Raw genomic sequence first — 15,957 nt, forward strand, 5'->3', positions numbered from 1 at the left:
AATAAATCATTGAAAGAGACCAAATTTCAAGATTTGGTCTCTTTCGATAATTGTAAATTTGTAAAAGCTTTACTGAGAGTTTAGGATGGTTTGACCATTTTAAAAATCGAACTGAACTGCATAACGTAAGAATAACTGGGGAATCTGCTAGTGCTGATAAAGATTCTGTGGTCAAGTCTCCTGAAGAATTGCATAGGATAATTCAGGAGGGTGATTATGATGATCGGCAAATATTCAACGTTGGTGAAATTGGTCTCTTTTGGAAGTGTATGCCAACAAAAACTTTCCTAGCTAAAACTGAAGAATCTCAACCAGGACACAAAGTATCTAAAGATCATCTCATGCTTTAGTAAGAAGCAATGCAGAAGGAGACTTTAAACTCAAGCCTACGTTAGTTTATCATGCCCAAAATCCAAGAATCTAACATTATTGAAGAAATCAGCACAATTGGAAAAGAACTTGGATTTAATGAACTGAATGATGAAGATGTGAGAAACTTGCTCGATTCCCATTCAGAACATTTAAGCGAGAATGATCTCTTTCAACTAGAAGAACAGCGTACATATGAAGAAGAAAAAGATAAGGAGTGAGAACAGGAAGAGAATGTTATGACTAAGAGGCTAACTGCAAAAGAACTTGAGCTAATTTTCAATCACATTGAGTGCTAAGGAAATTTTGTTTGATGCTGATCCTGAAATGGAATGAAGCTTCAAAGCTTGCTGAAATATTGATAAAGCGATCACCAGCTATTGCAAATTGCATGACAAGTTGAAAAAGTCGAGCACAATTCAAACATCTTTACTTAATTTTTTTTGTAAAAAAGTAGCTCAATCAACTGTTTAGACATTGAATAAAAATTTAAGCAATTGATTTTTATTAACTTTGATGATTTTATCCTCTAATATAGCTTTATATTATAATTTTTTTTCCAAATTTACCCTAACTGATGGATGAATTATAATTATTCCTATTGTTTATTGTGTTCACTTAATGCGATTTCGACTAACTTGCATTAATTGATGGATTAATTAATCGCGTTAAGTGAGTTTTTTTTTGTATAACTTTTGGCTATCCCAAAATCTTAACTACTAATAGCTTACTGTTGACCAGAAGCCTTACCGATAAAGTAAACAGTCAATTAATACATAGTTTGTATGTTATATGCATTATATACTGTATTCTTACAATAAAGTAAGCTAGAGAAAAGAAAATTTTATTAAGAAAATCATAAGGAAGAGAAAATACATTTACAGTTCTGTATTTATCGATACCGTAAGGTTTATGTTGTCTGTGTACAAGACGAATCGTCTGTCTCTCAGTACCTATATCAATATTGTCTTAAATGATACAAAACACTGTAGATATGTATTACATATTACTAACACAAGACATCAAAAATGAAAAGATAATGTGAAAAAGAAATTCATATTTATTTACAGGTATAATGATTCATGCATTGATAATGAAAAAGCAGCAATATGATTTCTTTATGGCAGCCTAGTGTAACCAATACAATTGCTTAGTTGGCCTAGCCTATACACTAATGAATGAATTGTTATAAAATTTATGCTAATTAATAGCACAAAATTAACTAATTAATTAATCATCATCATCAAATTCCTGCCATGTACCCTCAAGGGGTGTACAGGATATGATAGTACTACATGAAAAAAATTACATCATTATTAATTTCCTATCTACAATTTTCCTCCAAATCAGTCTGTTACTTGTCAAGACTCCAACATTATCAGATCTTATATTTCTATCGTCTCAAGCACTTTGTACTGTATCAATCCACCTATATCTTGGTCTTCCTCTGGATCGTTTTGCTGCCAACCTGGCAGAGAACACTTGTTTTGCTAATCTTTCCTCGCCCATTCTGTTTAAGTGACCATACCACCTGAGATTAGCTCTGCTAACGCATTCCTGGATGCTCACAATGTCAAGTTCTTTCCTAATATCCTCGTTTTTAATATGATATTGCCATTGATGCCATCTGTTCACGCCTATAATCTTTCTCAGGACTCTCATATCTGTGGTCTCTAGTCTTTGGTCAAGTGTTTTACTTCTGACCCAGCTCTCAGATCCATAAATTAAAACTGGTTTGAACACTGTCTTGTATACAGCTAATTTAGTGTTCCGACTAATTTCTCTCTTATTCCATATGAATTTATTCAATTGACTTCCCACCATACCAGCTTTGCTGATTCTGTTGTCTATTTCTATATTTAATTTACCGTCTTCAGTAAAAATCGTGCCTAAATAGCTGAAATGTTTTACTTGTTCCACAGGTTCCCCATTCACAACACAGTTGACATTTTCAATGATTCTGCCTATTTTCATTGTCTTTGTCTTTTTATTGCTGACCTTCATACCATATCTATTACAACAGTTATTCAATTTAGTCAGAGAATCTTGGAGACTTGTAGCAGATTTATTTAGAAGTATAACATCATCCGCATAAAGCAAAGAGCTGACATTAACATCTCCAATTTTGATATCATGTTTAATACCACTTTCCTTCATAATGTGATCCATATAGATAATGAATAACAGAGGGGATAATGTACATCCATGTCTCACACCAGATTTAACATTAAACCATCTTCCTGTACTTCCTTCAATTCTAACTGCTGACTTACAACACAAATAAAGACTAAGTATTGCTTGATATAATGCCCCATTGACACCATATAACTGCAGCGTATCGAATAGCTTCTCTCTTGGCACCTTGTCATATGCCTTTTCCAGATCGAAAAAACTTAAATACAGATCTTTGTTATATTCCCATGCTTTCTCGACTATTTGTCGTAAAGTGAAGATCTGATCCTGACAGCCTCTATTTGGCCTGAATCCAGCTTGTTCTTCACCAAGCTTTTCTTCCACAATTCTTCTCAACCGTTTCTCAAGTATACTTGCATAGATCTTGCCAGGAACACTCAGTAGGGAAATACCTCTGTAATTCTCACATGCAGTTTTATTTCCCTTTTTATATATGGGTACTATGAGAGCTCTACTCCAATCATTGGGAATTCGTCCCTCTGTCCAGGCTTTCTGAACTATGCAGTGCAGCCACTCTAAGACTCTTATACCACCATACTTCAGCATTTCTGGTCGAATATCATCTACTCCTGCTGCCTTTCCACATTTCAAGCCTTTGATGGCTTTTTCTACTTCTAGTATGGATATGTATTCCTGACTCCATGCCTGGTCAGTGTTTTTTACCACTGTGCTGTCATCACTGCTTGTTTCATTTAGCAGTTTTTCAAAGTAATTACTCCATACTTCAAGGATATCTTTTTCTCCCGTTTTCATGTCACCTTTATCATCTCTAATTCCTTTTACAGCACTCTTTCCTCCATTCTTAAGCTTCTTCAACAACCTCCAGAATATTTTGCCACCTTCTTGATATTTATTTTCTATATTCTTGCCAAAGTCTTCCCATGACTTTTGTTTAGCTAGTTTTACACAGTGTTTAGCATTATTGCATTTGTCTCTATATTCTCTAAGAGCACAAGCTGACTTATTTGACAGGAACTTTTGGTGTGCTTTCTTCTTTTCCTTCACTGCCTCTTTAACTTCCTGTGTCCACCAGGGAGTTCGGATTTTTTTATCCTTACAGATAACCTCACCACATGCCTCTGTGGCAGAATCAATCAATGTTTTCTTCAGAGTTTGCCACTGAATCTCCAAGGTTTGATTCCTGTTCTCAACCTCTTTCATTTTTTCTTCAATAATCTTTGTGTATTTTAGCCTACAGTTCACATCTGAGAGCTGCTCAACTTTTATTCGCTTTAAAACTTTCTTACATGTTATTCTTTTCAATATGAAATTCAATTTTATCCTGCTCAAGACTAAATAGTGATCACTTCCAATTTCAAATCCTCTGTACACTCTGGTGTCCTGCACCAGGGAGAAAACAACACTATCAACAATAACATAGTCAATGAGACTTTTCTTATTCCTAGCCTCTTCTCTCCATGTGAATTTGTGCATATTTTTATGTTGGAACATGGTGTTAGTAATAACTAGTCCATGTCCTGAGCAGAAATTCAACAGATATTTGCCATTATTATTAGCTTTGCTCTTTTCTCCAAATTTTCCCAAAATATTTTTGTATGTCTCACAATCATTTCCTACTCTGCTATTTAGATCCCCAACAAGGACCAACTTTTCATTTTTCATTGTGTCAGTTGCTTTTTTCTAAAGCCTCAAAAAATTCCTCCACTTCTACCTTAGTAGAACCTTCTGTGGGACCATAGGCACAAATAAGTCTCATTGTCCAGTTCCCCATTCTCATATTTGCCCACATTACTCTACTTGAGACTGACTGCCCTTCAAGAAGATTAGCCTCGTATTTTGTGTTGAATACTATGGCTACTCCTTCTTTTCCTTGATTATCGTTGCCTGAATATAACATTTTTTATTTATTGCTCAGAAAGATCTCACCAGTTTTGGTCTTTTTTGTTTCAGTCACCCCTATTATGTCGATCTGGTACTTATCTAATTCCTCAGCTAGCTCTATTTCTTTGCCATTCAGGCTTCTTACATTGATAGTACCAATCTTTAACTCTGGTGATGTTGAGTTGGGGTTTATTTTCAGATTTGTTCCAGTAGCTGACTTTTTGCTGTTTGCCCTGGTTCCTTGGCGAAAACAACGGGGGCCTTGTTTAACCGGGCGATGCTCCAGCCGGCATGAAATTTTGTCATGTTGTACCATCATTCTATATTTTGGTTTAACCAATAAGAATACAATTTGGTTGGCTAAATCCCAAATTGCCAGCCCATCCACGTCCGTTCAGTATCCAAGTAGATTCCCAACAGGGTGCACCACGAGAAGGTGAGGATTGGACATTAGGTCAGAAGCCCTGGTCGGTTCTCCACATTCCTTTAAAAGCTATGTGGAGGTCTCCTCTCAGTTATACAGCTTTGACCCTTAAGCACCCCTGTTATTAATTAATTAATAACAGTTAATTTTATGCAGTTATGATTTAATACTGCATCTTTACAATTAACTCAAATGCGAATGGCACTATGTATGATATGTAAGTGTTTGAGTGCATGAGTTTGATAAATTTTAACTTTTTATAATAGATTTGTGTATATTTTATGGTAGTAAATGATAAAATAGATTAGTATCTACATATATTTCATGCATTCATGACATGCTTAATTTTTTTTAATATTTCTAGGCTGCGCAGTTCATCTGCAAGTTTTTCAAATTGTTGCAAATCTGAAACAAAATTTTCCAGTATATTGTGTGTGTGTGTAAAAATTGAGGAGGGATGCTTAGCCAAGTCACAGTACAAATGTACTATAAGTTTGCTAATAACCTTACATGGGTGGGAACCACACTATAGAAGAATAATGATAATAATAACAACAAAAGATGAAAAGAATAATTAATGAGGTTTTAGTGTAAATCAGATGAATAAATCTTGTGCAATCAGTTTGAGCATTACTGAGTTAGATAAAGAAATACAAATTTACTGATATAATTTAAATATATATATTTTTGTGGATTATATACAAATGTTTAAATTAAAATTACCTTCCTGGGTTGGCTTTTTGCCTTCATTTTCAGCAATCATTTCAGCCATCATTAACAATTCTGCTTCAAATGGGTTATCAGGAATTTTTTCCTACAAAACAAGCACTCATATGAGAAAATACCTAAAACATCATTGAAAATACATTTTAAAGGTACCTTCAAAATGTATTTGAAGGTACCTTTTTCCTTCACAACACTAATATTTAGATAATTATCATTCTGGGTAATGAGGGAGATAATGTGTGCATGCATGCATGTACAGAGAGAGAGAGAGAGAGAGTAGTAGTAGTACACTGCAATGAAGTCAATTGAAGAGAGGCCAAAAAGGCTGCCCTGAAAGATTTCAGAATGAACAAAATAACATGAATACTATCCAACCCAGTTTTTGAATTGATATTGTTGCTATATATACCAATCATGAACCTGTGGAAATATGTCTTATTTGTAAAAGATTCTTCTTTCAGAGACACTGCTTCTTGTTTCATGCAGTTCTTTAAATTTCAGTCCATTCTTTTTTTTTTTTTTTTTTTGATCTACTAAATTTGATAGTGTTACTACTTTTGTGCCTCATTAAAAAAACACCTTGATTTAGCCTCTCAGATCTTTAATCAAAATTATATTTGAAATTTTGTATGATTTATGCCTAATTCTTTTATTTTTTAATATTCATTATTTCCTTATATTCTTTGAGTATCAGAATTGAATCCTACATTCTTTCCTAAGGAGCACTCTACAGACCAGTAATCAATTTTGTCACTTGTTTATCAATCCTCTCCATTCCTTCCATATCCCAAAACCAGAAATCTGTTTATGATAATCGAGACAAAGTTGCATCAAGGCCTTATTTTAAAAAAGGATAACAGCCTCCTTATCTAAAAAAGGATAACAGCGTCCTTATCCAGCTCATCAGTGAGTTTCTTAACATCCAAGATAATCTACTGACCTATGCAGTACACTTCTGTACCCAAACTCTCCCTGTCCACCAATATCCCCAAATACCTAGCTCATCAAATTTCTGCAACACAAATCCATCAATGTAACACATAGCTTGCAATCTCTTCAGCCTAGAGTGTAATAACCTAACATCTGTGACTTTAAACTAATCTCCATCCACTGCCAAAACTCCAAGTTTATTCAAATTATCTTTATTAACTGCTACCATTCCTAGTTAAGCAGCATCAGAAAACGACTTAATATTCTACTGAAAATCACTCTCAATATTATTAATGTACAAACAAAACAACAGTGGTCGAAGTGTAGGATGTTATAATATAATATGCCAGGGATCACTTGCTCCATCAACTTGATTTAATTCCACAATTATCTAGTCTATCTACTCTATGTCTGTCCATCAGTCATTCTTATCAATGTCATCAGTTTTGTGTCCATTCTTATTTGTTTCACATTACATAATAGAATTCCATGCAATATTCTATTCTCTGCAAATTTGTGCAGTCTTACAATATCATGGTGAAAGCCATTTTTCATATAAAATCTGATGTCAATTTATTGTAAAAAATTAGCAACTAAGAAAAGACCTTTCCTTCATCAAGCCATGCTATCCCTATAAGCTATCATATTCATATTCATTAACTTCTGAATTCTGTCCTCAAGCAAATTTTCCAATAAATGAAAACCCTTCTTGAGATATAAAATTTGTCTATAATCTGCTACCCATCTTGGAGCTTCTGTTTCATAACAGAACCACCTTTTTTCTTTTTCTGCCTCTTTAAGACTCACCTGCACTGAAAACTGAATCAAACAATTAGATTCAGGGCACTACCATTTTTCTTATACTTTCCTCAACATATAAGATGATAACATGCCATCCAATACTATGACTGTTTTTGTATTGAGATTATTTAACATCCTACACACATATCAAGATAATAAAGAATTTTAATGGTTGATTAATGACACAGAAGTTCAGGGAGAGAGAGAGAAAAAAAAAGGCGACATTTCAATCCAGTATTTCATCTAACAGTAACTAAGGCATTTTCAATGATAAAGATGACATGGTAACAAAGCAATATGAATAAGAACACAGAATATCAGGAGCCATCAAACATTTTGGCTATACCCTATGGATATAGTCAAGGCTAGCGTATACTTACTCTCAGATCAAGATTAGATGATTATCAATTGGAAGCAAAGTAGTTAGCTTGATTATGGAGCAATTTTTTCTGATGTTTTCACCAGATCCAACACTTAGAAGCTTTGGTAACTTCTATTACATACTGTTTTAAGTTAACGTTATGTATCTAGTAATTTTAGAATTATTTCTGTACACGTTACCTAGCCATTAAATGTTTTGAAATGGCATTCCCACACTGAACTAATCAAAATGAAAAATGTACTTCAAATGGCATTCCCACACTGAACTAATCAAAATGAAAAATGTACTTCAAATATTATTGCAATTACAAAATACATGTTGTGCATGATAATGTATTATGTGCACATTCAAATCAGTGTTTGCTGACTCTTTCTGTGAAAGCTCACTTCACCAGGAAATATGATATTCCATATCCTGTAGAAAATTATCCTAAATACTAATAATTAAATTTTATTGTTCATCTTTCATTTCTGTATTCAATTAATACACTGTACAAAGCTTGATAGGTCTCAATATTTATCTCAATCCTATTAAATTTCTGCTACAATTTACATATGTGGGAATGTTTAATTTCCACCCACTTTTTTTTTAATAAAATGCAAATACTGATTAACACAATAAAACTACAATATTTTCTTCCAAAAAAAGTAGCAAAGTAAATTAACATATATACATTTAATTGAAAAATATCATTATTTGCCTTCAAATCATGTTGAGCACCTGCACACTTAACATGAATTTGTAAACAGCACTACAGTAGTTCCCCCCCCATCCATGAAGAATACGTTCCAAGACACCCCACGGATACCTGAAACTGCGGATAGTACCGAACCCTATGTAGACAGTACTATGCTTTTTCCTATACGTACATACATACTTATGATAAAGTTTAGTTTATAAATTAGGCACGGCTTCATTTCGGTGATGTGTAATTACATAGGCAAAGTGGATATTAAATCCAACATTATTTCAAAGCCGAATATTTGGAGAAAATATAAACATTTCTTAAGTTGACCCGAGAGCTTACGAGAATATAATCCTTGGAATTCCAGAGTGCGTTAGCTACTAAGTCAAGTAGTGCAAGCTAAGGCAACTCGGGGATGCCAAGGATTATATTCTCGTAAGCTCTCAGGTCAACTTAAGAAATGTTTATAGTTTCTACAAACATTGGGCTTTGAAATAATGTCAGATCTATTATCCACTTTATTGATGTAATTATAAATTGTTTATTTATTGAGGTTTTACCATTTAATATTTTCAGACTGACGTCGGATAACTGAAACTGCAGATAGCGAACCCACAGATAAGGGGGGACTACAGTATATATTATTACTTCAGAAGTTTAAAATTGTACGCACAATAAAAAAGCAGTAAAATCTAGCAATATATGTCACTGAATTGCAAGCTATGCATATTTGTGTTCTGCAAGCATAAAATGTTAACTTCAAAGGATCTAGTGCAGTGAAGGGGATACAATACTGTTTAATAAGGCAAAGTAATGATTAAGTGTCCGCATGGTTAGCCTAGTGGCTTTGCGCTTCGCAACCATATGGCTGTGGAAGGAGTGTCCTAGGTTCGATTCCCGTCGACGACGCGAGGAGCTTAGGGATCTTCGTAAGCCATAGCCAAGTTAGCCGGTCTTGGGCGTGGACCCTGCTTGCGGTGGACAGCAGGGTCCACCGCAAGCAGGCAAACCAGTCCACTGAAGACACACGGATTACATTCAGGAATACTGACCCAGCCATAGGTCTGATTCAGCAGCTATGCTGGTTCCGGAGCCAGGATAAAATTTGGGGGGACTGAGATGGTGCCGTACCTCCCCGTAAAGGGGACTCACAGCCGTGTATCATCATACGATTATTATTATTATTATTATGATTAAGTGTAATACATTTCTGAAAGGGAGGAACTGCTACAGTTTGTTCTTGATAATAAAAACATGATCAGAAAGAAGTTATAAATAACTTCTTTCTGATCATGAACTGCAATTATATATCATGCATTCATGTACAACTCTTTTTAATCCGTATCCAAGTAATGAAAAGTAGAGCTATTTTTCTCTACACTAATAAGTAGAGTAAAATAATTTTTCAGTAGGCATGAGTAAATCTGGTCATAGAAGATAATGAGAATCTACAAGCAAAGAGAAATAACAATCATTATAAATAACATTTAAATAACATTATGAAGAAAATGTTACAAATATCATTATAGTTAGAATTTTTAACATATCTTTGTGGCATTCACTTTTCAAATACAATGTACTTCATAAATTTTTTATGTGGATCTATGAAATGCTATAAATCAATAGTATATTATTATTCTGGATAGGATAACAATTACATAACCTGAAAACCACTTCAGGACCTCTAATAAGAAGGGTGGTAATAGAAAACAGAGGTCTCACAACAGGTGACAAAAATAATCCACTACATAAAGATTTATTTAAAACATTGATACACAAAATGGAATTTGAATCCACAGACCATTTGTTGCAGAGTAGATACATAGTCCATTCAGCCAACTAGACCAGTAAAATCTAGAGAAGGATGAAAACAGCTTTCAACAATGACAAAATTAAAGCAGAGTATACACATCACATATAAAAAAAAAGGAGTCAAGACTAGTACTAACAAGTAGGGTAAACTTTAAAAAAAAAAAAAATTAAAAAAAATTTGAAGAAAAAGTAAGAATGGTATCCATAAAGGTGAAGAAACATTCAGACCTTGCTGTTACTAATAAAGATGCCGAAAAGAGCTTCTTCAACAGTGACTCATCACCATAATGAAGCCCAAAGAAATTAACATAAATTCAAACTGCTAAAAGTCATACATTGATGTTCTTTGGTTCAAAAAATCTGGATTCAAATCATGTCAAAGTTACAAAGAAGCTTACTAAGAGATTTTCAAATGAAGGTCAGTTAGTGAGTGATCTTGGGAAGTGGCATGATTTTTTTTCCCTGGAAAGTCACATTTTTCCTGAGACAAATCAGCCAGACAGGAATTGGTAGGTTGGTTGATTTGTGGTTTTATGGGGCAAGGAGAGCAAAGGATACAACAGTATACACGTTATTAATAAACAAATAGTTATACGGAGATAAATGAGTGGATAAGATAAAATGTATGCATAAAGTTAACATTTGTATATTAATCATCATCATCAAATTCCTGACATGTACCCTCAAGGGGGTACATGCCAGGATCAGGATCACATGTCAGGTGTACAGGATATGATAGTACCACATGAAACATTTACATCATTACTAACTTCCTATCTACAATTTTCCTCAAAATCAGTCTCCTGTTACTTATCAAGACTAAAACATTATCAGATCTTATATTTATATCATCTAAGGCACTTTGTACCGTATCAATCCACCTATATCTTGGTCATCCTCTAAGTCTAAAACAAGTGTTCTCCTGCCAACCTGGCAGAGAACACTTGTTTTGCTAATCTTTCCTTGCACATTCTGTTTAAGTGACCATACCACCTGAGATTAGCTCTGCTAACGCATTCCTGGATGCTGACAATGTCGAGTTCTTTCCTAATATCCTCGTTTTTAATATGATATTGCCATTGATGCCATCTGTTCACGCCTATAATCTTTCTCACGACTCTCATATCTGCCGTCTCTAGTCTTTGGTCAAGTGTTTTATTTCTAACCCAGCTCTCAGATCCATAAGTTAAAACTGGTTTGAACACCGTCTTATATATAGCTAATTTAGTGTTACCACTAATTTCTCTCTTATTCCATATGAATTTATTCAACCGACTTCCTACCATACCAGCTTTGTTGATTCTGTTGTCTATTTCTATATTGAATTTACCATCTTCACTAAAAATCGTGCCTAAGTAGCTGAAATGTTTTACTTGTTCCACAGGTTCCCCGTTCACAACACAGTTGACATTTTCAACGATTCTACCTATTTTCATTGTCTTTCTTTTTAATGCTGACCTTCATACCATATCTATTACAACAGTTATTCAATTTAGTCAGAGAATCTTCTAAACTTGTAGCGGATTTATTTAGAAGTATAACATCGTCCACATAAAGCAAACACCTGATATTAACATCTCCAATTCTGATATCATGTTTAATACCACTTTCCTTCATAATGTGATCCATATAGATAATGAATAACAGAGGAGATAATGTACATCCTTGTCTCACACCAGATTTAACATTTAATTCTCCATCAAGTGTAGTCAGCTCTAATAAAAAATCTACCTCAATCTGAGCTCGGAATGTATGTCACGTGTTCTGGATGATGTGAAGAACACGTGACATCGTCCAGTATTGTTCAACGTCAATAACGTTTTATATCTGCATTCTGTTATTTGAGTTTATGAATAGCCAGATGGTTATGATTTGTAGTTATTAATTTCTCTTGTTTAAACTTTAAGTTATACTATTTACCCCCTGAAGATGTAAATCCTACGATTTACAAAACTTGTAGGGAACTATTATTTCAGTGTTTTATATAACTGAGTAATAAAAAAATGTGGTGTAATCACTGAAATATATCTTTTGAACCAATTAGCCATAGAAGTCTATGCCTGCAAATATTTAGCAATTTTTCAAAGTAATTACTCCATACTTCAAGGATATCTTTTTCTCCCGTTTTCATGTCACCTTCATTCATCTCTAACTTCTTTTACAGCACTCTTTCCTCCATTTCTAAGCTTCTTCAACAACCTCCAGAATAACTTACCACATCTTGATATTTATTTTCTATATTCTTGCCAAAGTCCTCTCATTACTTTTGTTTAGCTAGTTTTACACAGTATTTAGCATTCTTGCATTTGTCTCTGTATTCTGTAAGAGCACAAGCTGACTTATTTGCCAGGAACTTTTGATATACTTTCTTCTTTTCCTTCACTGCCTCTTTAACTTCCTGTGTCCACCATGGAGTTCCGATTTTTCTATCCTTGCAGAATCTCACCACCTGCCTCTCTGGCTGAATCAATAAAGGTTTTCTTAAAGGCTTGCCACTGAATCTCCAAGGAATGGTTCCTGTTCTCACTCTTTCATTTTTTCTTCGATAATCTTTGTGTATTTTTGTCTACAGTTCACATCTGAGAGTTGCTCAACTTTTATTTGCTTTAAAACTTTCTTACATGTTATTCTTTTCAATATGAAATTCAATTTTATTCTGCTAAACTAAATAGTGATCACTTAAAATTTCAAATCCTCTGTACAATCTGGTGTCCTGCACCAGAGAGAAAACATCATTATCAACAATAACATAGTCAATGAGACTTTTCTTATTCCTTACCTCTTCTCTCCATGTGAATTTGTGCACATTTTTATGTTGGAACATGGTGTTAGTAATAACCAGTCCATGTCCTGAGCAGAAATCCAACAGGTATTTGCAATTATTATTAGTTTTGCTCTTTTCTCCAAATTTTTCCAAAATATTTTTGTATGTCTCACAATCATTTCCTACTCTGCTATTTAGATCCCCAACAAGGACCAACTTTTCCTTTTTCATTGTGTCAGTTGCTTTCTCTAAAGTATCAAAAAATTCCTCCACTTCTACCTTAGTAGAACCTTCTGTGGGACCATAGGCACAAATAAGTCTCATTGTCCAATTCTCCATTCTGATATTTGCCCACATCACTCTACTTGAGACTGCCGCCTATTCAAGAAGATTAGCCTCGTATTTTGTGTTGAATACTATGGCTACTCCTTCTTTTCCTTGATTGTCATTTCCTGAATATAACATTTTGTATTTATTGTTCAGAAAGATCTCACCAGTTTTTGTCTTTTTTGTTTCAGTCACACCTATTATGTCACTCTGGTACTTATCTAATTCTTCAGCTAGCTCAATTTCTTTGTCATTCAGGCTTCTTATGTTGACAGTACCGATCTTTAACTTTGGTGATGTTGAGTTGGGTTTTTTTTTCAGGTTTGTTCCAGTAGCTGACTTTTCGCTGTTAATCCTGGTTCCCTGGTGAAAACAATGGAGGCCTTGTTTAACCGGGCAAAGGCCCAGCCGGCATGAAATTTTGTCATGTTGTACCATCATTTTCTATATTGATTTAAGCCAATAAGAATACAATTTGCTCAGCTAAATCCCAAATTTCCAGCCCATCCTCGTTCGTTCAGTATCCAGGTAGATACCCAACACGGTGCACCACGAGAAGGTGAGGTTTGGACATTAGGTCAGAAGCCATGGTCGGTTTTTTTGCATTCCTTTAACGGCTATGTGGAGGTCTCCTCTCAGTTATACCGTTTTTACCCTGAAGCACCCCTTATTGATAAATAATGTATTAAAAGTACAGTATCTATATATTAAATGTATTAATAAATAGTTAAAATATGATAAATGAGTAAGTAAAATGTATGTACAAGGGTTAGTATCTACATTGTAGTATCTGCATATAAACAAATTTCTAATCATATGTGTTTGAATAAATTAATTCTTTTCAAAAATTTAAAAACATCATGCGAGTCTCATAATATTTACCTGGGCGTATATGACTTGGCCAGATATGTAAAAATGTCCTTCTCTTATGCGAAGTGCAGGCACCCCATGAGAATATGACTAATGGTGAGGCAAGTGTTGAATTTCTCACACATAGGTGAGTCATCAGCCATTATTAAATAAGAATGTGTAAAGATGAGTAGGGCCTAGCAAGAATAACTTCCTCTCTTCTGTTCCTATAACAACTAGACTGCCAATGCTAAAATGCAAATTTCGGGCTTAATCACATGCAATTTATTTATCAGTGCTTCCTTCGAGGAGTATTGCCATGGTGCAATTAACTTTGATTTTATAAACTGTTTGTAGTTAGTATATGGTACCATCAAACAGAATATTGAGAAAGTATGAGCTGATCTCGCAACTGCATCTGTGACGTCGTTTTCCTTAATTCCAATGTGACGGAGGAAGCCAGCACAATCAAACATCAAAATTAAGGGTCTTCATTTTGCACAACTGTAACACCTCACCAAACACTGGATGTGGATTACACGAGGGTTGTTTGAAAAGTTTCGTAAATTTCCACTAGACGACACAATTCGTTCATTCATACGAGTGTCAGCACGTATCATCTTTTTCATGACCCCTGGCAAAATTTTAGCCACATTTGAAGCATAGTTCTCATTTGGCAAACATTTAAAATGACCGTGTTCGCATTTTTCATAAAAATGGAAAAGAAAAAAAAAAAAAAAAAAACGAGTTTCGTGCAGTGATAAAACACTTTATTTGAAGAAGTGGACAGCCATGCAGATCAAAGTCAAATTAGATACAGTTCATGGGGACTCTGCACCAGCATTAAAGATTTTATTTTGGGATAAATGAGTTAAAAGTAATCAAAAGTCCATTGAAGATGAAGTGTGCTCCAGATGCCCGACTAAGATCACTATGAAGGAAATGATTGACAAAATCCATCGTATCGTTATGTAAGACTGCCGAGTGAAAATGCACAAAATTGCAGATATTGTAGGCATCTCAACTGAACGGGTGTATAATATCCTGCAGGAAAAATTGCACATGAAAAAGCTGTGTGCACCATGGATGCTGCAATTGTTGACTTTCGATCAAACATGCATGCAAAAAGACATTTCAGCATTCGATTTCATGATGTTTAATTGCAATTCGCAGGATTTTTTGCGCCAATTCATGACTGCAGACGAAACTTGGATGCATCACTACTCACCTGAGTCCAAGCAGCAGTCAAAACAGTGGAGAATGCCTGGTGAAAGAGCACTGAAAAAAGTGAAAATCGTTTTGTCAGCTGGGAAGGTGATGGCCACTGTTTTTTGGGATTCCCAAGGAATTATCATGATAGACTATTTGGAAAAGGGTAAGACAATAACAAGAGTCTATTATGAATCATTGCTGGAAGTTTAAAAGAAGAACTGAAGAAAAAACAGCCAAGATTGGTGCACAAAAAAAGTGCTCTTTCATCAAGACAATGCACTGTCCCACACATTAGCTGTCGCAATGGCAAAATTGCATGAATTGAGGTTTGAATTGATTCCACATCCACCGTATTCTCCAGACTTGGCCCCGTGTGACTTCTTTTTGTTCCCAAACTTAAAATTTTGGCTCAGTGGGAAAAAATTTTTTTGTAGAACGAGGATGTCATCAAGGTTGTGACTATTTTGCACAATTTGACAAATCCTACTTTTTAGATGGGATGAAATAATTGGAAACTTGCTGGACCAAATGTGGACCTCGATGGAGACTATGTTGAGAAATAAAGGTGATTTTTTCCAAAAAAAATGTATTTAACTTATTTTACCAAACTTTTCAAACAACCCTCATACATTGGAAAGAGA

At 34.6% G+C, this 15,957-nt stretch overlaps 1 protein-coding gene across 3 annotated transcripts in view; it reads right to left on the reverse strand.

The window, feature by feature from the left end:
* The window catches only part of LOC150100777 (zinc finger MYM-type protein 4-like), a 521,809-nt gene that overhangs the window by 271,959 nt on the left and 233,893 nt on the right, over window positions 1–15,957 (reverse strand). For all 3 annotated transcript variants that reach the window (XM_090402210.1, XM_090402209.1, XM_090402211.1), the window contains exon 14: window positions 5,552–5,642. In XM_090402210.1, coding sequence (XP_090258336.1) covers window positions 5,552–5,642 — 91 coding nt within the window. The remainder of the gene's footprint in view (window positions 1–5,551; window positions 5,643–15,957) is intronic.

The sequence above is a fragment of the Typopeltis vanoorti genome, chromosome 12 (genome assembly GCF_054136105.1).
Source record: "Typopeltis vanoorti isolate ZY-2024b chromosome 12, IOZ_Tvanoo_1.0, whole genome shotgun sequence".
NCBI classification, from domain to species: Eukaryota; Metazoa; Arthropoda; class Arachnida; order Uropygi; family Thelyphonidae; genus Typopeltis; species Typopeltis vanoorti.